Source organism: Phalangium opilio, unplaced genomic scaffold (genome assembly GCF_054372755.1).
Source record: "Phalangium opilio isolate 3A_F unplaced genomic scaffold, DU_Popi_V2 ptg000041l_1, whole genome shotgun sequence".
In the NCBI taxonomy this organism is placed as follows: domain Eukaryota; kingdom Metazoa; phylum Arthropoda; class Arachnida; order Opiliones; family Phalangiidae; genus Phalangium; species Phalangium opilio.
Window position 1 is genome coordinate 122365 of NW_028324165.1, and position 26817 is coordinate 149181.

The 26817-nt window shown below is 38.1% G+C and overlaps 2 protein-coding genes and 1 pseudogene across 3 annotated transcripts; 2 read left to right on the forward strand and 1 right to left on the reverse strand.

The window, feature by feature from the left end:
- Nucleotides 1–62: 62 nt before the first annotated feature.
- On the reverse strand, nt 63–7171 carry LOC149679133 (E3 ubiquitin-protein ligase UHRF1-like; annotated as a pseudogene). Its single transcript, XR_016365902.1, has 10 exons — nt 7004–7171; nt 6412–6603; nt 5170–5387; nt 5066–5073; nt 4707–5007; nt 4042–4175; nt 3471–3968; nt 2133–2239; nt 274–437; nt 63–195 (listed from the first exon to the last, which is right to left on the reverse strand). The product of XR_016365902.1 is annotated as an E3 ubiquitin-protein ligase UHRF1-like (transcript).
- A 1466-nt stretch (nt 7172–8637) lies between these two features.
- Nucleotides 8638–15004, forward strand: LOC149679134 (uncharacterized). The gene is made up of 4 exons (XM_089834772.1): nt 8638–8696; nt 8766–9328; nt 9407–10307; nt 14512–15004. The coding sequence occupies exons 2-4, from the start codon at nt 9326–9328 to the stop codon at nt 14859–14861; spliced, it is 1254 nt and encodes a 417-aa protein (XP_089690898.1). The 5' UTR covers nt 8638–8696; nt 8766–9325; the 3' UTR covers nt 14862–15004.
- Nucleotides 15005–18062: 3058 nt separating this feature from the next.
- stnA (stoned A) lies at nt 18063–21381 on the forward strand. The gene is made up of 5 exons (XM_089834774.1): nt 18063–19864; nt 19932–19994; nt 20411–20542; nt 20606–20742; nt 20815–21381. Exons 1-5 carry the CDS (start codon nt 19790–19792, stop codon nt 20888–20890), a joined length of 483 nt encoding a protein of 160 aa, XP_089690900.1. The 5' UTR covers nt 18063–19789; the 3' UTR covers nt 20891–21381.
- The last annotated feature ends 5436 nt before the right edge of the window (nt 21382–26817 follow it).

Below are 26817 nucleotides of genomic sequence, written 5' to 3' on the forward strand. Positions count from 1 at the left end.
AAAAAATTAGTAAGGATGGTCGACCAAAGTATTTCGTTGCTTCCAAATTAATTTACCTGCATTTCTATTCCGAGATCTTGAATTCTTTTTTTTTCCTTCTTCAGTCCATGGGGCTGGTGTTGGATCGTCCCTTTGTAGAAGGTAACGCCAAACTTCAAATCCGGACCGGCCTTTCTGGGGCCAGTATTTGACGACCTACAATTTTAACTTCAGTTAGCTACACCTGAACACTAAATAGGTTCATAAAATATCAGTTTTATGTTATTTCTTCACCTTATAGATTCCATCGTATCGATAACCTTTTTCAGGACAATACTTGGAGTGTTTAAAACCTTTGAAACCTCTTAAAACCCTAATGGGATTCCCGCTCCGCCAGTCTTTGGCTTCGGCTCCCTCCTTATCATTAAACGGCGCTGCGCAACTTTTGGCTAACGCTCCTGAAAGGTAAATTAAATATTTTATGGTTATTTAAATGATCGCGACTATCAACTAATGTTAACCACAAAGTGCTAATAGCGTGTAAATCTGTCATTAAATTTGGAATTAGTTTCTCAAGATATAATATAAAAATACATTTCATCAGGAATAGATGTAATTTCAAAAGTAGGAATGGAGAACGGTTAGTATTTACTTCATTCCGACTCATAGCCCAGTATAGATCCCCTCCCTCCCACACGTCACGAATATTTTAAATTATCTTATTTGCTCACTTAGACTACGTTATGATGACGTTGCTACTAGAAAAATGTGCTTAAAATTATAGATTTTGGGGGGACATCTTGATTATAACCACACTGTTATAACTAGGGATGCACCGATATATCGCTTACCGATATATCGGCCGATATATCGGCCTGTCTTTTTCATATCGGTATCGGCCAATATCGGCTTCATGTGAACCGATATTTTCAGAAAAAACTTAACAAGTTATAAGGTACTCAATGAATACTAATTGAAGTACATCACACAAATTCATTCCCATAATTTAACATTTCCGTTTAAAAATGCAAGATTTTCCACAATCTATGTTTTATCCCGTTGTTCACGACTATGAGAAAGTAATTTCCCTAGTTTCCCATACCTGCCACAAACAATCGAAGTGGACACTGACGCTCCCTAATGCGTTTGGTGTCACTAATGTACACTTTGAATTTTTGACTTGTGGTCCATAATTTTGCTTATAACGCTACTTCTTGTTGAACAAAGAAAGGAGCTGCATTTTTACTAAACACCAAGGAAGGATTTAACTTAGACCACACCATTTTTTAAGGAAGGGGTTTAAGGCTAAAATATGTAGCGGTACCACATTGAACGACATAGATGTGACACATGTCTCTAATAAAACAAAGTAAAAACGTAAATGGTCCTAAAAAACTGTTGATTCTACTCTTGAAAACGATATTCAGGGAAAAATATTATTTTTTTATGGGCCGATAATATCGGCCGATATATCGGCTACGAATTTCCGATATATCGGCCGGCCGATTAATCGGCTGTACCCATATCGGTGCATCCCTAGTTATAACATCAATAAAGTAGCAATAATTGCAATGCTCCAGGGTTTTTTCGATGCAAACGACAGCGCGAAATAATGATCTTTAAACCGGATGGTGCCACCATTATGACATCATTAGCCTTTATGCGTAATTTTCTTTCCTCTTTCTAACTAGTCTCGATTTTCAAATAACAAAACTTAAATGAGGCTCAGTTTCCACATTTTCTTTTAGGTAGCTCAAAACCTTATAATTGTCGAAAAATGCTATCCTAATGGTTCCCCTTAAAGATGGCTTTTCTACTACACAGTGTTTAAGCTTTCTAAAGGCTAGTTAAGCCAAAGGAAGGAACCAATGGGACCTAGTGCATAAGTTCCGATTGGTTCCTGCCTTTGGCTAGATAAAATTTGTGTCCAGAAGGCTAGCCAGAATGCTCGGGGCGATAATGGAGCCGCCTGTTGCTTTAAAAGCTTTTTCAAACGAAAAAACTTCCGACTCAACTAGATGGGTCAATGATCAATTTTAAATTTGGTGATTCAACTTGTTCATAAGCCCGAACTAGTTAACTCAGGTTGACTCGTCTTAACAAGTCAAAAAGTTGTATCGTCTGAAAAGGCCATAAGAAGAAATAATTATTACTGGTTTTTATCAGTTAGAACTTGATCGCAAGATTGTTCCGCCGTTCTCTTATTCCCACCGAGGTCCCTGCCTCCACTTCCGGTGTAGTAGAATGTTTCTCCTTCATCCTAAAAAGAAACGAATCCGTTCATTGCTATCGTTCCGTGATAATGTGGGCCAAAAATGTTGCGCTTCTATCAAATAGGCGTTTCCCACACGCAACAACAACCACATAAATGAAGTTCAAGCCGAGTATTTTATTCACGAGAGGAAGTGATATCCCGTAGAAAGGACTGCATGAGCGAGATATGTGCGACTTAAATCACCAGTAGCCCTTTTGTGACCATTGCAGCAACACTCACTACGCTAAAGGTGGGTTTTAATAATAATAATAATCTAGGCTTTCTCTATGAAGGGATTTACACACTAAGCCTGTGGCTTGTTTACATTGCATAGAGGGGTGGTGGCTAGCCCCTATGCCACAGCTAACCTACAGCGCCCAGTATACTAACTATTACCGTTAACCTCGGCAAGTTTTGATGGAAAGGAGAAACCGGGTTACACCGCGGAGCAAAACTCCTTTTAATAAGCGGGGAGAGAAGACCTTGCAAACTCTACGCAGAAGGATATCATTTGTACCCAGATTTTTACCCGGTGCCACAGTCCGGGCTCGAACCCGGCACCTCTTGCTGCGAGACGAAAGCGCTGGTTCTTGCTGAGGATAAAATCGACCGGGCAGGATAAATTTATTTGAATTTTCACGATCATTTTTAAAATTTCCTCGCACTCGCTAGATTTTTGCCCTCAACACACGTGACGCTTTTGAAAATCCATCTTTAGATAGCGCTCGGCATTTTCTATCCATTATCCACAAAGTGGTGGACAACCGATTATTTATGAACTATGTTGTGGATTATAATACGATTTAACACGTAAGTTCTGTGGATAATTTTCGACTATGCATGGATATAGATAAAATAGCGTGGATAATGGATAGATATTGCCGAGCTCTATCTTTAGAGAACAATGCATTAGAAGCGCAATACAATTAAGCTTCGCTTGAAATTTCTACACGGATTTTCGATCTACGCTGCACTTGAAAAATGGGCCATTATTTTGAGAGCAATCTAAATACGTTATGATCCATCAACACCATTTTAGGACTAGGCGTTGCATTTGAGGCAACACATCATGAAACGACCTTTTTAATTCTAAAGTCAGAAACCCATTTTCCCCTCTCACTGGAATTAAGCGACTCCATCAGGCGTCCCATTTTTTTCGACAAGCCAGATCTTAGCATCACTTTTTTCCAAGATAGATCGAGCGTACATCGAAAATCAGGACTCTACGAATACTAACAAGATCGTCTTCATAGCCGCCAGAGAGCACTATCGAAAAGGCGCCGTCCTTTTCCCGTCCGTGTATCCCAGCAACTGGTAGGCGATGAACGCCAGATCCAGCGGCTAGATTCCTGTACTGCCAGGACATTCCTACTACTATTCCCGGTATGGCTCCAAAATGATCCATTGGCACAATCGCGCATACTTTAGTTCTTCCGGCGCAAGCCATGCCTTTGCCCCAATTTTTAGTGGATGATCCGATGAACACTCTCGAATTTTTTTTGTTTTTTGTTTTTTGTCCGGGTCTGACAATTTTGCAAATCTCGGCAGTAATAATCGTCCTCTGGTACCGAATCCAGTTTCGGATTCAAACACCAGAGGTGAAAGAATTTCAAACAGCGATTGCACTGGATTTGTTGGTCAGGTGCTTCTTTACCACCACACACTGAACACGAACATTCGCGGCACTTAACATCCGGATTATCATCGAAATTATCACACTCGGGTTTTTTAAGTCCTATAGGAAGGAAGGATAAAGTGAACAATTTAAGCGATGTACTAAAATTGGCTGACAAACAAACAAATTGTACTTTTTAGACTAGAGCCGTTAAGCATCAGTTCATTCAAAGCGGCGTCTCTATCTGCCAAGAGGACATTTTCTTCTATAATATACATTTCATCCACTAGATGAACTTTACAGTCCTGTAGCGGAGTGTCGTCAACTCTGTTGGGAAATAAAAATACGATTGAAGGAACTGAAACGTTTTTAAATCTTTTTTCGAGTCTTAACATAAATTAAGTATTGTTAAGTCCTTGAATCCACTTTTCTTTTGATTTGACTCTCAAAAATTTCATAGAAAAAAATAGTTTTTTTTTTCTTTCAAGGAAAGATAGGATTTTATGGGACTTTGTCGAGAATGAAAGGATCAAACCATTAATTTTAGGAGTTTCAGAAGCGATTAAGATGAGAAATAAGTGAAATTAAAAACTTTAACATCCTCTTTTACTCTAGGGCGTGCGTTAACGGTGGACTAAATTAATTAGCTCAATCAGCAGGTGCTAATTAACTCTTAGCTATAATTACAAAATTCATATTGAGCCTTTGAAGTTCAGCTTAAACGCGCAATTGGTTTAAAATATGAAACTAGGAATTTTAGAGAAAATATCGGGGAAACAGGGGTTGACAAGAAATTGGGTGTTCGCTGATTAAAGCAAACCTGCCAATAATTATGATAAACGAGAAAAAATAAAATACCCAAGCAAGACGCTTCCAACGACATATTTCTGCCTCCTTGCGCTTTTACGGTCGACGATCATATCGTAATAATGTCCAATTTTAGTTGGAGCATCATCGTTATAATTCACCATAATCTTGGATCCAGGCGTCACTTTGTCAAATGGCACCTTTCGTCGAGCTCTTGGGCGAATACTTCTTAACGGGAGATCAGCCTTGGTTTTGCAAGAAACAAAATCAAACCAAACCCCAAAAAGGCGGTTGGCAATAATTTCGAGAAATGGCCATGAATAGGGAGTAGGCAAAGGGGTGCAAATCTCCCCTACTAAGCGTCAGACCCTCACTTTGCCAATCAGGAGCCTTCCCCCCCCCCCACTAGCCTTTCACTCTGAGAAGTTTGACGCCATTTTGACGGTGGAAAGGGGAGGAGCCATTTTAAGCCACACCTCTCTGGCAGCTTCCTATAGCTTCTGAATATACTCACTCCAGTTCAAACTCAACGGAGTAAATTAGTGAGTCTCCTGTATTGTTTGAGGTTGAAGGCTGAGAGGGTTCCTCGGCTTTTTGAAAAATCCCGATAATTTTGGCCTCCAGCCAAGCCCCTTTAAACTCCTCCTGGAAGTTTTTGGCATCAACCAGCTCCCCAAGGTTTAAGTATTGACTGCTTGCCGGTTCAAGAGTTGGCGAGTTACTAATCTCTTCCTTCAAAGCAAAAAAAATAAAAAAAGATGTGTTAAAGACTTGATGCCGTCTTTGAGCGCAAAATGTACTGAAACGCGACAAGGAAAGTCAACTTGTTGTAGGGGAACCACGTGGCCCGCGCTTTGCTTTAAACCCGTGACTATTTACAACAACAAATAATATAAAGTTCTCTAAAAGGTGGCGCTGCTTACAATCTACTCTATAATGGTATCTTTAAGAATTGATGCCAGTCTGGGAATTAAGAATATTATTTAAACTAGTTCTTGGGATCAAAAATTTTGATCTAGTTCCCCCCCTAGTTTTCCTAAAGGCTACAGATTTGCAATTAATAAACTGGGTCCCCCAGGACCAGTAACCTCCACTTTTTTAAAAACTGGTCCAATCAATTAGTTTAACAGCTTTTGGACCGAAGAACCACGCAATTTCCCCCAGCGTACTTGATGCCATCTATGTGAGAAACGCGACAAAATCTTAGAAATGGTATTCCTAACATTAAACCCTACTAATACATAGTTTACAGGCGTGGAGGATTCATACCATTAGCACAAGGAGACCTGGGAACTGGAGTGTAAAATAGCAGACGATTTTACACTCTAAGTCGCTTGTTCTCCTGGTGTTAATGGTACGAATCCTCTACGCCTGTAAACTATGTATTACAACAAATAATGTTAAGTCAAGAATTGGGGCGCTGCTAGAAAATACTTAATAAAAGTTATATTTGCTGAGGGGGGTGAGACGTCATTGGTTTTTCTGCCAATGAAATTAACAAGCCAACAGATGGAGTCACCTTCAGGTGGCTATAGAGCTCATGTTAAATTCTGCCTCCAAAATGGTGAATGGGCGGAGTTTAATGTCACCCTCCCCGTAACCGATATTACTCTATTAATTTTGGCAACTGCAACTTGTCTAAATGCAATGTTGTTACATATTGCCCCTTCATGAACTAAGTATGGTTAAATTTCAGTTATGATACGTGGTTGGTTCCATTACCGCCCAAAATGTAAAAAGTTGTAACGTTACGTACAATGTCGTTAGTGGCTGCTTCATTCTCAGTCCCATTTACAGAACTAGAGCCGCTATTTTTCTTTTCATCTTTGGCATCGGCATCGAGATTAACCTTTACGAAAACTTGTAAAGTATGGCATTCTTCAACCCCATAATGATAGAGAAAGGCGTCTTCGATGGTACCACGTTCATCGGTGTGCTTATCCGTGAGCTTGTTTGATTCGTATTAATTTAATTAATAAAAACAAGAAGTGATATCTAGTTTATTAGGGAGAAGGTATAAATTCGCCACATTTCCAGCTTTATCTCCAGTCCAAACGTAGGTCCGGAATTAATCCCCGCCTCTAAACTACAACCAGCATCTCATTGGTTCTTGAAAACTAACGTCAGCGCGACGCGAATGACGAAAATTACGTATTTTCCGACTGAGGAGAGGCGAAATAGCCCGGCCTCCTTTTACGTCCCCCTTGTATTTTGAAAGGGGGAATGGGACTATGGCGCGCGAATACTTAATCATCTTATACCTTCTCCCTATTAAACTAGATATCACTTCTTGATAAAAATAAAGGTAGATGAATTAGCGGAACAATAACAAAAAGAGCGCAACTTACCACCTTTCCCCGGAAGATAATATCAAACCTATTTATAGGAACATCTATAGTACGCGATACAGTGTTCCTGAAAGTTTCAACCGTTTGCGTTTTAGAAAAATCTTGGGAATTGATCTTAAAAAACTTCCCTGACACCGAGCCATCGGTGTAGGAGACTTTAACCCGCATGTTAAATGAACGGTAACCAAGTCCAAGCCGCGAGTGTCGGAGACTCGGACTCTCAAAGTGCGGGTTACTTCGTGTTTGTTTCACACTTTCACTGCCACCGACTTGCGCTTCGCCCTAGGCTACAACAGTTGCAGTTATGGAATTTACCGCCTTTTCTAACCCACCAGGGCCCCGCCCCGGAATTCGAATCGCCGGTAGCGCTAGGGGAATTTCCCGCCTTTTAAAAAGGAGAGCCACGGCCAACTCTAATAACGTGCAAACTTTAAAAGCAACCTTAGCAACAGTCTGTCCTGGACTCCTGGTACGCGCTTTTACATAGGAAAAACATTCTTTGGACGGGCATCTGTAGAGCTATTTCAGAGGGGGTAATGGCTACGTCACCAATGCTATTTGCCCATAGAGAAAAATTTTCGTAGCAGACGAAATATTTCCCCCACTGAAATAGCTGTATAGAGCGTGCATCCAAAAGCGTGATCGAGTCGGTTGTGACCAAACGAAGCCGTCTGCTTCAAAACCGCGATAAAACGTGACATGTCGTTTAAAGTATTCATCGAGTGTTCGGAATTGTCTACTTGCAAAGGTATTTAAAATTACTATATTCTTAATTAACTTTTGTGCCGAATCCACATAATAGATTATAGATGTTCATTTTGTGCTGGAAAACTATGTTTAGGGTTCTTTCTCAAATTTTCAAAAGATTTCAACAAGTAAATTAACGAATGGCTAAAAGTGCGCCTCTTTTTAGGGTAGAAAGAAACTAAAAATAGCAATTTTTTGGAAAAGGTGGCAATAAAAAAGCTAATTAGCCATAACTTGGAAAGGTACCAATAATTAGGGGTACAAACACATATTCTATTTAGTAAAATTTTGGAAAAGGGGAAATTTATTCAGTTGATAAAACTTGATAATAACAAAAACAGGCGCACATTTAGCCGCTCATGTAAGAATCTATATTGAACTGAGGGGAAAACGCTGAATCTTTGTTTACGGCCATGTTTTTTATTATAATTAAAATGTTACGTATGTTATCTAAACAGGGAAACTCTACGAAGTATGATGGATTTTGTGAAGGATTGTCGTGTTATGGTCGAACGTTTAAGCTGCTAAGTGATGAATATAATGCAACTTGTCTATCAATAAGGCATGTTACGGATCCAAGCCTATCGAAACTATTATGTCTTGAAAAGAAAAAGATCTTTCTTGCTATTTCAAAAATAAGGCAAATACTAGCAGAATAAAAAATTTATAAGAAGCTGGTTGTATTCAAAAAATGGGTTTGAGGAATTCCCTAATCTTGAAGAAAGTTGCAGTGTCAATTGTCACAATCTTTTGAACTAGCTAAGCATGTTTTTCTAAGCTTTGATAGCGAAAGCTACAATGTATTGGGAAACCTTTCTTGTTATATGTTCGTTTTCTTCTGTTTGAAAAATTATTTCATTTTAGGGAAGATTTACAATTTCACAAATTCTCGGCACAAAATTCCGAAATGAGTTTAGTAAATCTTCAAAGGGTGGCGATTAAAGAGGTATTTGAGAAATTATTGCAATATTGGCTGTTTAAGGCAAAAATAAAATCAGGGAAACTTTGTTTTTAGGAAATGAAGACTGAGGAAGATTGTAATTATGATCACTTGAGCAAAGATGATCTTATCAATGAAGTTAAAGCCAGGGATGATCGAGTCAGGGAACTGGAAGCCGAGGTATTTTCAACTAGGGTGAAATTAAGCACAAAAATATGAGACCCCTTTGGTATCATAGCTCATTTTAAATGTACAGAATGAGTTGTCGAATCTTATGTCCCTTAAAGTAGAACCAAACTCTGTGGGTGGGTGAATAATTAGGTTTATTTGTGAAAATACCAATCAGGATTGGCTCTGATCTAAGGGGATTGGTAACACATCCCTCTTTAGCAACAAAGAAACCCAGCTAGGACCTTTGTTATTTCTTGCTTGCCCCTTTAAAATACGTTCAGCCAATGAAAGTCCAAAGAATATTTACTGTTAAAATGAAATCTTATTTTGTTTAGCGTAATGTTTTAATTTCAAACCTGGGAAAAGAGAGAGTGAAAACATCATTGACGATAAATAAGCAAATAGACGAAATTGAAAGGCTCAATAGGGTCAATAAAGAGTTGGAAAGGAGAATTAAAGATTTGATGGTATGGAACATTCTTCATTTTCATGGTCGATAGGAAAGAGTTACTCCAAAGGTTAAGAGTTGATTGTTTGAAAAATAGGAGAAAAGTGGAATGGATCAATTAGCTAACGATGAATTAGTGAAATCTGAACCCGTTGAAAATGATTCGGGGATTAATGGCCACGAGTTATCTCTTCCAATTTTGATGCACAGTGTCGAAGCTGTCAATGTCCAAGGCATCCTGGGTAGAGAAGATATTAGTCAAGAATCGCCTGATTCTGAGCCTCAATATGTTACGGAGGCTGGCAATGCAAACAACGAAACTGAAATTATCCCAAAAAAGTCTAAAAATATTGGGTTTATAACGCGAATTACGAATGTGTGTGTCCCTAAATTGATATGCAGTGAGAATTCGCCACTTTGTGTGCCTTCGCCGAAGCTCGAGGTCGAAAACCATTTGAAAACGCCTCTCGACACAACGACGGAAAGTGATTCGTCACGAGAACCTCTTGAGAACAATAACACAATTATCGATTCTTATCGTAAATCACAAAGCGTTGCAACAGAGGGAGAAACTGACGAAAGAACAACTCGATCGAAGGAATTTCGTGTTCCTGAATTGAATGTTGAAGTTGAAAAACACTTGGATCTTTCTCTTGGCGCAAATGTCGAATGTGGTTCACTAGAATTAGCCGTAGAAAACGATCTCGATGATAACCAATCCAGAATAACCTTGACAGGTGCGAAGAAAACAGATAGACAAAATCGAAGTATGGTACTGTGTTTGCCAAAACTGAAGCGTGTTGATCCAATGAGTGTGCCAGAGTGTGTTCCTAAACCAAAACGTAGCCCAAATGAACTGTCAGAATTGACCTCGGTCTCTATGGAAATCAATTTACCCGAAGTTCCGATTGAAGTCGGAAATAATAGTTCGGTGTCCAACTCGGAGACATTTCAAGAAATCGCTCCAAAGAATTCCGAATCATCTTGTTCGGAAATTGGTAAGTCATTTTACACTTTAATAGTCTGAGTGCCTAGGGTGGGGTTTCACATCCCTACCCCCAATGGGGGAAATATGCCTATCAATCATTTCCGCCTTCTCGATGTATAGTCTAATGGCGTTTTCCACATAACTGCTCTGAGATCGCTCTTGATTTGCTCTAGACGACATGAAATGCGCTTCATTTCTTGAGCTGCGTTAACAATTGTCTTTTTCCGTCGTAATCGTCGATACAAATTTAGCGAGCTATCTATTCTGTACAGATTAGCACCGATGGGATCTTGGGTCTAGAGCTTGGTAAATGGAAAACAGAAATCCGAGCGCGAGCAGATCTAGCGCCCTTGAGCGCTAAGTTGAATACGCTATTGGTGTTGCTGCTATCTAGGTCAAAAACTGAAAAAACCTATTTAATACTCCTGGTAAAAGCAGGCAGATCCCTATTCCAGGGTTCGTGCAGAACCCGTATAAAAAAATTGGGAAATATCTCGAGGATTTTAGGTGTGTCGTCAAAAGTTTCCATCTTGGATTTTTATCCGAAAATATCGTTCGACGAGCTCTACTTTCCATCTTTCCTCCACTTTAATTCAGAACTAGCTTTTACCCGGGGCGTCGCTCGCGTGTAATATGAACTTGCATGAAAATGATATAAAGAACGGTTAGATTTTACTGATGACTAACTTTTTTGAAGCACCCTAAGAGCGAAGGACTCGGCGTTGCCCGTCAGCTCGTCGGGACATTTTTATTACTTTTCATGCTTACATTATTCCATAAAGAATTGTTTTAAAATTTCTGGCCGCCATTTATAGAGATGACAACAAATCGAGCCCAAGGGACCGTCCATAAACTACGTCACGCAAAAAATGGCATTTTCTGACCCCCCCGTCCCCCCAGATCACGCTTCGTCACGTTTTCTAAGACCCCTCCCCTGAAAACCACGTCACATTTCTTTAACCCCCCCCCCAACGGACTATGGTATGTCTTAATTTACCACTTAATTTGATTAATTTAAAAAGAGCTTCTTTCTTCTTTCCACTCAGAAATTTTTGATCGACTTGAAAGTCAAAGTTCATTTCCATTTTAAGCTTTTACAAATATCGTTTGCCTCTGATTGAGCTTTAGAACTTTATTGTCTGGATGTGCTTTTTTATAACCTTCCAAAATATTTCCATAAAGCTTAGTTAAAGGGGCACACTAAATACTTTTCTACATTGTCACTTGAAAACCTTAGGCTAATCGAGCTTGGGATTCAGATTTTAAAAATGTGCGAAAGAAACGAAACCATGCAAATCGGATGGTGGATTCGATTCATCCTTGCTAATGCTAGTGGCGAATAAACAATGACATTTGAGAGTTTAAGCTGACACTACATTTAGCAGTCCTTATGCGTACGTGTAGCTAGTTCTGCAGTGAACGGGTCACTTTATTTTAAATGCGATGTTTAAATTGGCTACACGTACGAGTATGTGATCATAGCTTACAGTTTCTACTATTTAAAGGATGATGGAATAAGAATTTTGTTAAATTATTGTAGAGGTCGTTCTCACGGTGGACTTTGAAACGTTGTGTTTTTCTTCTATAACAAAAAGGTCAATCGACCTCTTACTGACTTCGTAATAAAATTAATTTTAAATGTGACGTCACGCATCGAAGGACCCCTCCCTCCCCCCTCGTCACGGACCGTCACAAACTTACAAACCCCCTCCCCCCCATAAGCGTGTGACGTAGTTTATGAACGGTCCCCAAAAGACCATTTAGCCCGTCTATAGCCTAAAGGAAACCAGTGTACAAAATATTTGTGAAATCGGTTGAAACGCTCTGACTTTGTTGCATAGAGAAGATTTTTTATATTTCTGGGCGCCATTTATTAAGCTGGCGGCAGATTGGAAAAATATTTCTGAGTACGCTCCTACTTATTAAAGTTCCTGCAAATGTTCAGCCTTCTAGGGCAAGCGGTTTGGGCTGGGCGTTGATTATCAGTCAGTCAGGACTTTGATTTATATAGATATAGAAGATATGGTTGTCAACGGCCTTAAATGTACCCGAGTTTTTTTACCTCTCCGAGTGATGTATGTCACGGAGAGGTTCCAATTTCGACGTGTCTGTGTGTGTGTCTGTTTGTTGTTACACCCCAGGGGTCCGCGTTCGCTTTTGGCAAATCGGAGCAAATGTGTTCTCAATTTCCGGACCGCATTTACAGTTCCCGGAAATTTGGAAAATTGTATCTGTCTATCACCATCATCCTCTGGTCATTTGTCCATCCCACAAGGACTTACTAGCTTCTAAACACCACCATCCATGCTTGGAATACTGCTTCAATAATTCGTAAATTTTTACTTCAAAAAAAGAGAAACAATTCCATATCTAGGTAAATAAGTTTGTAGTAGTAGACCTCTTGACTCGGAGAGTTAATATTTTGGTTTTTCCAACTTGTTTTGTCATCCTCGCTGTAGCTTATTCGAAACAATTATGCAAAACAATTTCTTAGGTACGAGATAAACATTTTACGTTCCAGCACTAAATTGTTATTTCAACAATTGCCAAAAATTATTTAATGGGTTAAATTCGCCTGGGGCGTTAATATATGAAAATGTTAAATAACACTGGCCTGTCCCTAGTCCCTTCTGTCTTTTCGCCTTCGCTTTTATCAAAGAGGTTGTCCTTATCCATAATTAATCAATTTATTTAATGAACTGATTAAATTCCCGCTAAAACAAAGGACGATTTCAAAAATGTTCAAATCAGTAAAAGTATCCGAATGTATTTTTTTGGAAAAACTAGTGAACTCTCTACCGATAAAATAGTGTTCAGCTTTTGGACCTAATTTTATCTTTAAACTTCTTTTCCATCGTTTTGGTTTGTAAATACCCAATAACAGTGGCATCAAGCCATTAGGTAGTAATTCTAGGTGCGTGGGGTGGTGAAGTGGTTAGCACTTTCGTCTCGCACTAAGAGAGTCCCGGGTTTGATCCCGGACTGTGGCACGGGGTGGAAAACCTGGGTACAAACCCTTCTGCATAGAATTGTGAAAGTTTTCTCCCCACTTTTTCCTGCGCGGTGTAACCCGGTTTCTCCTTCCCACCAAAAACTTGCTGAGGTTAATGGTAATACTTAGTATTGGGCGCTGTCGGTAAGCTGTGGCATAGGAGCTAGCCACCACCCCTCTATGCATTGAAATCGTGACCCATTGAATGTTATGGACGCGCAATAAAGCTAGATTATTATGTATCAGAACCTTTAAAATGTCCTCTTTCGCAAGGGTCTTCACTCCTTTTGTTATCGCTGGTACCATAAGAAAATAAAATATAGCTCTCTATAAGTATGAAATGTGTACATTTTCATACTTACCCCGTACCAGTGTAGGGGCTAGCCTTGGTAGTCAAAATTCGCGCCATCTATTAATTTAATATAATTCTGGCATGCACATATTCAGTTATAATTATCATACTAATAACTTCAAGACATTTAACGATTACAATATAAAATTTGAAAATTTTCTAAACAAATATTTCAGCTCTTTTAACGCCAAAAGTTCTTAACGGGTGGCTTTAGAAACTTTTTCAAAATTTCAATGGATGAAATGCTGTTTACAAGGCTTAAATGGAGACTTTCATACTTATAGGGAGCTATATATCATTTTCTTATGCTTGTACTTATTTCGACCACCAAACATACGAAGTTTATTTGTAGCTGGATAAAATGAGATATTGTTTCTGGTTACGCAGATTTTTGTATCAATAAATTTTATCTATCGAAGGGATATCCACATTAGTTATTTTTAAGTATGTGTCAATTGTACTTTATTTCACATATGTGGAAAATATAACACTAATCAGACCTCGGGGGTGCCATTTGCCTGGCAGAGAAACAAAGTGAAAACTAGACGTGACAAAAGAGAGAGGGGGTGCAAGAACGAAATAAATTGGTAACTTGTGTTCACCCAGCATCAATACAACCTTTCTATTTTCGCGCCAAGGTTTCTCCTGCATTTCAGTTGATGTTCGTTCATTCCCTTTTGGTTGATGAGGTCGTTTACTCATCGGCTAACGCCTTGATCAGCACTGTTTCTTTTCTTTAACAATTGAGTTTTCGTAGAGGCCTTAGCATTGCATTTTTTAAGAAGTGCGCTTGAATGTTACTGTGTTTTTGATATTATGTTGTAAATGATGTATGTGTCGTTTTTATATTTCATTTATAAATTTCTGTAGGGAAATTCAGGAAGAATCGTGCAACTCGGATCACATATTCTGTTGAATATAAAAGGGATCCACAACGTCACATTAAGAAGGGTAAAAAACGCTTCAAATGTGATCAGTGTGAATATGGGTGCACGCGTAAGAGTAAATTGATCGAACATCATCGCATTCACAGTGGTGAAAAACCCTTCAAATGTGATATGTGTAACTATGGATGCACGAAGAAGTATAATTTGATCGCACATCAACGCATTCATAGTGGTGAAAAACCCTTCAAATGTGAAGAGTGTAACTATAAATGTACGCAGAAGATTAGTTTGATCGCACATCAACGCATTCATAGTGGTGAAAAACCCTTCTAATGTGATCAATGTGACTATGCCAGCACAGTGAAGATTAATTTAGTCGCGCATCAACGCATTCACAGTGGTGAAAAACCCTTCAAATGTGATCAATGTGACTATGCCAGCACAGTGAAGATTAATTTAGTCGCGCATCAACGCATTCACAGTGGTGAAAAACCCTTCAAATGTGATCAATGTGACTATGGATCCACGCAAAAGGTTAATTTGATCAAACATCAACGCATTCACAGTGGCGAAAAACCCTTCAAATGTGATCAATGTGACTATGCAAGTACGTGGAAGAGTTCTTTGACAGAACATAAACGTAGAAGTCACATGAATAACTAGATGGATTTGAAGGCTGCTAGACAATGTAAAATTTCTTTTTAATCGTAACATGAACATTTTAAATATTGTTGAACAAAAACTTTATCTTTCATCCTTTTCTGTAATGAATGGGCCGTAATTGTTAATGCTAAAATAAAAAAAATACAGAGACGCCTCATTATCTTGTTGTGGTTGCAAGGCTAGAGAATTGCCAATTGCGCAAATGGGGAGGGGGCAATCGAGAGCGAATAAATACTTGTAACTTGTATTTTCCTTTCTTTTGCTTGCAATTAATTCCACGAACATTTGTTAAACATTTTGAGGGAAACATTTATCGACCATTTGACCTAAGGTTTGTGGATAATGTTTTTTCGCCGGTAAACATTCTTAACACTATATTTTTACCTCTATTATAGGCAAAGAGGACAGAGAGGTGATAGAAACAGGCTTTATAAAATGCGCTAAAAAATGGCAAAATAAGGGGGTAGTTAAAACAGCTTTCTAAAAGTTCAGTTTCAGGACTCATATCCTTTCCGCGTGGGCGGATGGACCTCCTTGTCTTGTCTCTGTCATCCCCTATGTCAACTATGCGCGATAAAGCTGCGCTCAGCGCCGCGACGTACCGTCCGTAGATTTACCCCCGTTTTCAACACGCATGGATCACGGCTGCCTATACTGATTATCTCTCCGTCTCTCTCTCTCTCCTCTTTGTTATAGGAACGTTATGCTATTGAGAGGTACTGTCTGGAACATTTCTGTGTCTGTCTTTCTGTTCTTTGTAACAATAGAGCGCGTTCGCGGGTTGCACATGGAGGTAAACGTATTCCCCATTTCTGAACTGAGTACGCTTTTTCTCGTAATTGGGGAAATTGTATTTCACTATGTTAACTATTTTACTCGAGTACCGATCCACTCTTTTAGTGGCCACTATTCCATCATCTGCCTAGTCTCTCGTCCATTCCACATAAACCGAATCTGTCGCATTGTCGTCTTACTCCGCCAACACAGGTACGAGATGTAACGAGTAACGTATAGCCTCCAAATGGCGGGACATGTACTAAATGTTCAAGCATTGGGCTATTCATTATCAACTGGTCTCCGACTAATCCACTTAGAGAGAAATCCTTCAAATGATTGCCTTGAACTCCATTATAATCGTTAGACCTAAGATTGCAGGAACTGTCTAGCCTCCACATGGTGGGACTTCCTACAAATGTTCATGCAACTGTTCTTATCCTCCTTTTTCGTGATTCACAACCCTTATGAACTTCGTTTTTGTGTAATTATTAAACCAGACCTTTTAACTTCAGTATTAGTTTCATCGCATTAAGTTCTAATGAAACTGACGATTTAACAACAATTATGGTAAGAACAAAGAAAAGTGGAAAATACAAAGTCACATGATTTAATAGATGGATTAACATTACCTTGAATGTTGATTATTCGCCAAGTAACGGACGGAAAATTATGAAATAGGTCTCAAAATATAAATTAAAATTTGGCCACGAAAAAAATGGGTAAATATATTAAAAATGCTTCAAAGACGAGACCACTTCCGAATTTTCTTATAGAGCTATTTCAATTCGGGGGGGGGGGTAAAGGAGAGATTTTGAGGCGGGGTTTCGCTAGTCCCCGCCTAGGCGTCATATTGTGCGGGAAATTTAGCATAGAGTTCTTCAGTGGCCCGCACGGAGGGAGGGTGAAACCCAGCTCCGTTTATTGGCAGGTCCAACTGTGAAGTTTCCCCCTTCAACTGATATAGCTCTACTGGGTTGGTAGCGCACTCAACGGCGAAAGTCGGAACTAGGGGCGATTTTGCTAGTCGTTTTTACCTCTCCGTGTGACGTAGTCCAGGAGAGGTTCTGTAACGGCCGTGTCTGTCTGTCTGTGTGTGTGTGTGTGTCTGTCTGTCTGTCCGTTGTTACACCCACGTGACCGCGTTCGCAGTTTGCATATCGGAGCAAACGTGTTCGCCATTTCCGAACTGCTTTCACAGTCACGGAAATGGCTCCTCTACTTGAGTTCTCACACCACCATCTTCTGATCTTTGTCCATCCCACATGAACACCAGTCTGGTACTTATCTGGCTTCCAACACCATCATCTTCTGTTCTTTGTCAATCCCACATTGACACCAGTCTGCACTTACACTGGCTTCTAACACCACCATCCACTGGTCTGCCGTCTATTCCACATAGACACCAATCTGTATCATTGGCTTCTACTCCATTATCATCGTTTGGTTTTAGGATATACGCGGCGATCAGCTAGGGTTACGAGAAACGTCTAGCCTCCCTAAGGTGGGATCGGCCACCAAAGGTTTTCGCAATTGCGCTTTTTCCTTACTATTATAATGGAATCGAATCGTATATATACCCCAAAATTTGAAGAAAGCGGGAAGAGGGGTACCCTTCACTTTAAACGTCAATATTAGCAAAGTTTGAGAAGATAATAGGTATAACTTTATTTTAAACGATTTAACTATTATTAATGTTAATTATTGAAGATTAAAATAATTAAAAATAATTATATTTATTTAAATATTAAAGATAAACCTCTCGTACAAAGAGAGATTATCACTGCCTCCTGTATCAACCAAGGCCCGTGCATGCGATATATTTCCTTCATTGCCTCCTATATCTACCAAGGCCCGTTCATGCGATATATTTCCTTCATTGCCTCCTATATCTACCAAGGCCCGTGCATGCAATATATTTCCTTCATTGCCTCCTGTATCTATCAAGGCCCGTGCATTGTGATATATTTCATTCATTGCCTCCTATATATATAAAGGATGAGGGCAAAAGTGTTTTCATTGGATAATTTTGTTTATATAATCTTCTCGACACGGAGAGGTAATATTTTGGTTTTCCCAACTTGTTTAACATGGGGCTCGGGTGAAGCTGGCAGGCCTTGTACCGCCTAAAAAAGATTATCTAAGTTGGCCATGGGATGTTGGGTTATGCATCTGCAGGGTGGGAAATAAGGATATTTTTAGAACTGGACACTGGGCCAGCGACCCCCCCCTGATCTGGAAAAATAAACTGGTCCATGACCAATGACCAGGGCACGTCAAGGTCAGGGGGATCGCTGGCCTAATGTCCCGTTTAAAAAATCCTTATTTCCCACCCCGCAGACGAGCTACACGCATTCTTTTCTTATCTTAATACCACTCCAGTACTAAAATATTACCGCCTCCAAGTCCGAGGTTTTGCAAACTTTTACGTCTGCTAGGCATTCTTCTTATGGACCGTCAAGTGGTAAACTAAAATTACTACAGAAACTTTTAGTAAAAGAAATAAGAAACTCGTTCGCCAAGAAGAACAAATAACAAGGAAAAGATTCCTCAGACGTTATAGGACTTGCGGAGTCTTGAATGATTAATTTAATTTGGTTTAGTAGTAGGATGGATGCTATGAAAGACCAAACATATTTTTTAAATACAGCGTCAACAATTATAACACATGGAACAGCCATCCATAGGATACACCTTCCCTATTCTTGAAATGACGCGGCTAAATATTTATGTTTTGATGGGGTAATCATTGCGTGGAATAACTTGCCAGAGGTTATTGTGTCTTCCGGCTAGCGATATTCAAACATTAACTCGGGACCACATAATTTTACGAAACTACATGGCTATGGCTCAAAATCCTCTACCTGTTCCAGATGGGCTAGCCTCTCATATTTAAAGGAAATGGCCGGTTAACATAACATTATGCCTTATAAGAACGGCCTTTTCGAGGGCCTTTTTCTAAATATAAAACGGAAATTTATTAAAAAAAATAATCTCTTATTACAAAATAATTATGTTATTTCGGAATTCATTTAAATTTTTTCGCCATTTGTAATTTACTCTTTGATTCTGAGAACTGGAAGCCATTTCATGCGTATAAAGGTAGACCCCTTAATTTGCAGTTAGAATTAGGCGCCCCAAATAGTGACAGTCTTTTTTCAATTAACTCAAGATTTAGAAATATTTGGCAAGTATAAAATGAACCAATTTGATACATTTTCACATAATTGGTATTTAACTATTCATTTTTGAAGGAAAAGGTCAGAAAACAACATTTTACCTTAATACAAAAGAAAAAATAAAAAAATATGTCTTATTACAAAATAATTAGCATTTAATTAATCATAAAAATTAGGGCTACTACGCCGCCATTGGTTTAGTAGCTTCTGCTAATTCGAACCTGATAAGCTCGTGATAGAGCGCACTATGCCCCACCTTACCCTTACGTCTCTCAACCTGTGAGGATTAAACCAATCCCTCTAAACCAATAGCGGCGCAGTAGTCCTCGTTTTTAAGACAAATCAAATGCCCAAAACAGCTAAATTGAACAGAAATCACGAAAACTTTTCAATTTTCGTGTCGGACACAATGCAGATCGAGATATGATCAGTTTTAATATGCATCAATTGAATCGGATTTTGTAACTACACTCTCCCACTAATCAAGCATTTCAGCCTTGAGCAACTTTGTCTCACAAAGGTCCTGGCAACACTGTAAACTCTTAGTAGTTTAAAATATTAACATTTTTCTCCATTCCTTAATTTGCTTGTTCTGTTCCATGTTTCGAAACATGTCTTCATTCAAAGTTTAATTTTAGGGAAGAAATGTGTCGACACAAACTGTCTTTACGCAAAGCCTATATGAATTTGGTCAATTCTCAAAGAGTTGTTCTCGGAGAGGTATTTGCGATATTTTTGAACTATTCCTCGTTCTACTATGAAGTTTAAAATTGCAAAATTGATTTAGGAAATGGATAAGGAATATTGTTACTTAAGCAAAGATGACAAAATGAAGAAACTGAGGAACAAGGTAATAATTGATAAAATATTTCCCGCATTATGAGGAAATCTGTGCTGGTAGCGCAGCTAATGGCAAAAAAACGAACCTAGGGGCCATTTCGCCTTGCTTGAGTGAAAGCACCCAGTTTTTCCGTTCCTTATGAAGGGTTTATGAGATACATGATTAAAAATAACATTTCCTGCAGCCTCTCAATGACTCATGAACAACGAACTTTTTTAAATGACCAATGATAAATTCCCCTCTGATTGGCTGAAGGTTTAGAGGATAAAGGTCCCTTGTTTAAAGATTCATTAAAAATGAGGACCATTAATGTTCTTTGACGTCATTGGTTTCTCATCTTTCTTGCTCGTCTCTTTAAAATTCATTCTGCCTGAAGGTCCCAGGGAAATCTGCAGTAGTAATGGAATCTTATTTGAATTTTTCAGTTTGACGTGTTAATTTCAAACGTGAGAAAATCGCGAATGGAAAATGAATTAACTATTAATGAGCAACGAGAGAAAATTGACCTGCTCATTAAGGTCAGAGAAGAATTGAAAAACAAAGTCAAAGATCTGAAGGTAACCTATGAGGTTAGATATTAGCAATGTTCTTTGATCATTGTTAATTGTCTAAAAAATTAGGAGAAAAATGGAGCAATTCAAAAGGCTAACGATGTATCAGTGAAAGTTGAACCAGTTGATTATGATTCAGAGCCAGATAGCCAAGCATTATCCCTACCAGTTGCGGAACAGCAACAACCTCAATCTCAAAATGAAAGGTATTACGAGAGAAAAAAGGTGTATTCATTTTATTGTTTCCACGGACTATTTATCACAATTTATTTGTATAGCTCGGAAGGACTCCCTACTGAGGCCAGGAACCGCAAGCAGCGTGGTGTGTTGATTTTATTTTTAATGAAATACTGAAAGTCTCCCACAAGTCACTTGCTGGGTGCAAAGTTCATTGAACCAAAGTCCAAACGCTGATGAGCTAGAACCAAAGCCCCGAGAAGTTTTACGGCAAATTTTAAAAGCCTTATTAGTCAGTGGTGATGGTATGAAGTTGGGCAAGCCAGTTTTTGGAATCCTTAATGAATGTAGATTATACGGCAATGCAATGAACTGCTTCGAACAATTTTATGGCTTAACTTACAAGAATGAACTCTACTAGACCCATGTTGGCGAATCTGATTTTATTTCGAAGCTACTGCTGATGCCAATCGAAAAGATTAAGGCATCGGCCCAAAATAGTAAATATTTCGAATTTCCCAACAGTCTTTTGATGATCGACAGAGCATGCTGGGATATAACTAAAGATAATCTGATTGGTTTGCTCGTTAATGAGCTGAACTGGCACGGAGAAAGGCTTTAAATATTATAATGGCAAAATCAATAAAGCGTGAACGCCTCAATTATTACAGTTACTATTTATAATCAGATTAGAATTTTAATATAATCGGCGCTAAACAAGTGTAAGATGATTTACTTTCAGCGAAACTACGTTTGTTCGATTTTGACAAAGGATTAGGGATTATTAAGATATCTAATCAAACGATTTGTCACCAGATGGCTCTTAATTGTGCTTACTCTGCTTCATAGATTTTTTTAATATTTTCTTTATTGTTTATTGAGTTAAACGTTGGAAAATTCAGCCTCATTTTCAGCTTCCCTTACTGGAATGGCTCATAAGTAAACCTTTCCTGAACCACTTGATAAAGCTGTGTTTCACACAATAGCCAACGACGAATCACACGCGCAACTAGACCTATTACCTAACATAATCCCTGTACCACCATAGAGTACAATCATATAATTAGCCAAGACGGTCTCAAACACAGCGTGATAGTAACCTCTAGAAAACGTAATAGTTAACGATTAGTTTGTTATGCCTAACTCGATATTAAGACACGCCGAACCGATAATAACACTCTTACAACTACATTCTAACCCCCACACCACTCAATAGTCACCCCAGCACAACCCGATTAAAGCCTGCTGGAATCAGTCACTCATTACAAACATATGGGGGGCATTCCATGCGATTTCGACCAGTGATGTCACCATGGGTCAATCGACTTTTTTCAAATTTGGTACACCATTAGATACCAAGGTTCGTGGAAAAGGCAAAAATTGCTATAATAGGTTGGCTGCTCTGGCGCGTTTTCTCTTTAAGCTTTTACGATTTTTCATTGGCTGTTATTTTTACGTCATCACGAGCCCTCGTTAGCAGACGAATTTTACGATCTACACGGAAAACTATTAATTTTAGGCTTCCAGCCTGCACCGGGCTCGTAAATTTCGATGCTTGACGCCGGAAAATAATTAGTAAGATAGTAGTATTTTTATTATTTTGTCAAGTGAAGCTTTTGTACGATTGTGAACTGAATGGTTTTAAATAATTACATGAAAGTCAAAGCCAACCATGACAAAAATATTGTAAACTTATTTCTTAATATGTGTACAAGATCTTCCTTATTTATAGCAGATAATAAGACTGTTCTTAAAGTATATTTATGTTAATCCAGATTAATCTTTGAAATGCCTGGAACAAGGTGTGGGGTAGCAATATGCAACAACAGTTTAGAAATAACAAAAAGAAATCTGACATCTCAGCACATAAAATACCATAAATTCCCTAAAGACGCCGAAAGAAGAAAGTTATGGATTATAAGGTGTCACAGGGAAGATAAGTTTAATCCAGATACAAGTTTCATTTGTTCTCAACATTTCATAACTGAGGATTATGAAAGAGATTTACGTTCGGAACTCACAGGCATTCCAAGGAAAAATCACAAACAAGTTCTTACGGAATTGGCCGTGCCATCTAGAAATTTGACCAAGCCTATCCATGAATCCAGAAATCTACAACATTTGGAAACTAAAACCCAAGATCGAAAATCTCGATTGAAACGCAGAGAACAAAAGAAAATTGTGGATACTATTCTAACAAGTACCGCTGTATGTCCACCTGGAGATGTCTCAGCAAATACCACAGAGATTATTGCTGTTAGCGATAACTCATTTCCATCAACTGCAGCAAATACATCTAATATCACTATTTCAACGTCATGCGACCATGAAAGTGAATTAGCAACATTGAAGAGACTTTATGAAAAATCCGAAAAGGGACGAAAGCTAGCGATTCGACGATATAGCAATTTAAAACACTTATATTTAAAATCAAAACGAAAATTTGTTGATTTGAAACAAACTGTGGCTGTAAACGCTCTATCAACACGTAGTTTAGTAAAAGAGCTTAAAACACTTAAGGCTCAAAAAGCTAAAAAGGACAAACTTGAAGAAAAATGCAAGTTAATTTTAGAGAGTGTCTTCACTGAAAGTCAAATTAAACTTTTAATGGGGAAAAAGAAAGTAGCTTGGGGTCTAGATGATTTAAATAGAGCTTTTGCTTTACGTTACTTTAGTAAACGAGCATATCTTTTTTTGAAAAAAGATTTAAAAATCCCCCTTCCTGGTATTTCAACTTTAAAACAATATGCTTCTAAAATTAACATGTCTGGTGGAATTTTAACTGAGATTTTGAAAATTATGAAAGTAGTGGGCACAACCAAATCTGAATTAGAAAAATTGACTGTGATAACCTACGATGAAATGAAAATCAAATCGCAGTATGAATATGATACAAAGAGAGATCAAGTTGTCGGGAAGCATTCCCAAATGCAGGTTGTGATGGCAAGGGGTTTGTATGCCAATTGGAAGCAACCTGTTTATATTGGCTTCGACCAAAAAATGACTAAGTCACTTCTCTTTGACGTTGTAAAAAGTGTTCACGAGTCAGGATATACAGTAGTCGCTACAGTCTGTGATATGGGTGGTGGAAACCAGGGGCTATGGCGTGAATTGGGGGTCAATATAAACAGAAATTGGTTTAACCATCCAGAGTTAAATGATGGGAAAATATTTTGTTTCGCCGATGCCCCGCATGCCCTTAAATTAATTAGAAACTGGCTTATTGACACCGGATTTATTCTAGACGACACTAAAATAAGTATTAAACCGTTAGAGAATATTTTAAAAATAGACAACAATGAGATAAAAATGTGCCACAAATTAACTAAATATCATCTAGAGTGTAAAGGGCCCCAAAGACAAAACGTTAAAAAAGCTGCTGAAGTTCTATCTAATAGCGTCTCCCGGGCTATTAAGTACCTTTTAAAAACTAAAGTATTGATTTTATCTAAAGAAGAAGAATATGAATATCAAGAAACAGCAGCTTTCATAAAAATTGTAAACGACTGGTTTGATATATTTAACTCAGGAAAAAAAGATAATTTAATTCCAACTAAATGTGCTTTTGGCACCCACCTGACTGAGCAAATGCCAGCCTTAGAACAAATGTACACCGTGATAAATGATATGAGCTGTGTTGGGAAATCTTGTAATCAAGTGTTTCAGAAAGCCATTTTGATCTCTATTAAGTCACTTAAAGATCTATTTTTTGATTTGAAGTACAAATTTGAAATTAAGTATATACTTACCCAAAAGCTAAATCAGGATTGTCTTGAGAATTTTTTCTCTCAAATACGCACCCGTGGTGGGCTCGATGACCACCCAACACCCCTCAATGCCCTTAGTAGGATTCGCGTGGTAGTTATGGGAAAAAATCCAGGAATATTGAGCAATAACTGCAATACCGTTGACCAAAACTGTGATGAGTATTTAGTATCAAAAGCTCTTAAATCCGTAAATTTACAAAATGAGTCACTAGTAGAACCTGAACCGGATGCTTTTGGTTTTTCTCAGTCTAGTGAAAATATAGTAAGAAGTCCCCAAAAGGCAAATCCATTGCAACCGCTTAGTGCGAGTCATACGTCCTTTGATAGTAACATTATTTCTATTTCTAACTCAGCCGCTAATGTTAAAAGACCCATCGACTCAAATGACAATGAATTACTAGAAAATGAATACACTAATTTAGAAGAGAATGGGTTAGAGTACCTAGCTGGTTGGGTAGCTAAAAAGCACAGCAAGAGTTATCCGAATTTAGATCTAATAGATAAGGAGAAGGAAGACCATACGTATACCTTACCATCGTGGGCAAAGTTTTTATCATACGGTGGATACACAGTACCTTCTACATATTTTTCGAACCAAATCCAGAAATATAACTCAATATTCCTAAAGTATTTGCCCAATAAGTCATTAACTAATAAATGCAATATTGTAAAAAACATAAGTCAGAAAATCTTTCAAGAAAATGATCACATTCCGATAGAAATTATTCAAAGCTTTGTAAAGCTAAGAATTTGTATCAGAATGAAATATCTGAACAGTATTAAACCAGTTCCTAATTCAAAAGAATGTGATGACAACATTAGGAAAAAGGCCAAAAAGATGAAAAAAATTACAAAATAAGCTCAAGAGATAAACTGTTTTGTTATGATAACTTATGAAGATGTTCATGACAAATCTTACTTCAACTTTGTTATAAGTTCCTATATTTTAATTAGTTTGAGAATAAATAAAGATTTTGAAGTTTTAAAAGTGTGTTCTAAATTTATATTGCAGCCGAAGAAAACAAAATATTTAGCTTATCATTAAAAATCCCACAATAAAATAACACGTGAACAAGGTTTTTTTTTTACTTTTTCGTAAAGCGCGCCGTTCGGAGGGCTCGTGATGACGTCACACGTCACTGGGAAACGAGAGAGGAAAAATTTCGGTAAACGAGTTTCGCGATTCAGCCCCCCTTGATTAGATACCATTAAGAAACTAAGGTTTCCAAGTTTTTAGCTTAAAATTTTGAGAACTTTTTGAAAAATGCCAATTTTTCAAAAACCCACTATTTTAAAAAAATATTCTTTCATTTCTGGACCCTTTTACTTAAGGAGCCATAACTTCAGCCGCCGTATTCTGCAGGCTTATCCTTCCGCGCCCACTTGGATTCTCGTCGCTCATTGGTCCGTAAAGGAACTGGATTCTGGCTTCTTATTGGCGGCTTAGGTTTCGACTTTCAAGACGAAATTGAATTGCGGATGTCCACCAAATTTGAAATACGGTTTTCGATGGGTAAATCGTTCAGCGTCATAAACCGGTTAACTCACCGGTGCTTTTGCTTTAGTTTCTGATGCTGAACGTAGCAGACTACACTTCATCATTGTTAATGGTGACTTGGGGAGTAGAGTACGGTTAATATTTGCGAAGTAAGGATGCCTATTTGAAGGAGGGCGATTTACTTATCGTCGCATTGAACGGGTATGTTTTTATTTCATTTATTGCAAATTATTTGTACCAATATTGTTAACTAAAAGTAAACGTAAATTTCTAGTGTAAAGCGTTTCAGCTCGTGATCGAAAATTACTTCAACCAAGGCTTAGGTGTAATGTAAGATTTATGTGACTTAAATAAATTGTCGTTCTGCGTTGTTAGTAGATAACATGAGCATCGAATGAGCCAACTGTCCATAATTAAAGCCATTCAATTCTCATAATAATTATATAATTAATATAATATATAATATTAATTATAATATATAATAACATCCTACTGATATGCTGAAGTGGGTTCACTCAAGGGTAATGAGACAAAAACGTCATTCAGTATAAACTTTCGAAGTGTCACAGCCCTATAGGGTACCATTGACTGTACCGTGTGATATAATCAAAGAAAGTAATTATGATAGATGGATTTAAAAGTAAATGTTGCAGTACGTTCAACTGGTAAATATGGTTACTGAAGTGTCTAACAATATAAATTTGAATGAGTTTTTGTTGCGCTAAAGATTTGGGATAAAACAGTGGTTTAATTGACAGTGTCACACGAATGGGTTACTGCAGTCAATATTGATGACTAACACGCTTCAGTCTATAATAACAACTTTAAATTGATATAAT

Excerpts from the sequence above, each read along its gene's own strand:
- LOC149679134 (XM_089834772.1), top strand. Across the intron at positions 10,308-14,511 it reads ATCATCTTGTTCGGAAATTG|GGAAATTCAGGAAGAATCGT; the intron begins GTAAGTCATTTT and ends AAATTTCTGTAG.
- stnA (XM_089834774.1), top strand. The coding sequence starts at position 19,790 with ATGTGTCGACACAAACTGTCTTTACGCAAAGCCTATATGAATTTGGTC. Across the intron at positions 20,543-20,605 it reads ACAAAGTCAAAGATCTGAAG|GAGAAAAATGGAGCAATTCA; the intron begins GTAACCTATGAG and ends CTAAAAAATTAG. Across the intron at positions 20,743-20,814 it reads CCTCAATCTCAAAATGAAAG|CTCGGAAGGACTCCCTACTG; the intron begins GTATTACGAGAG and ends TTATTTGTATAG.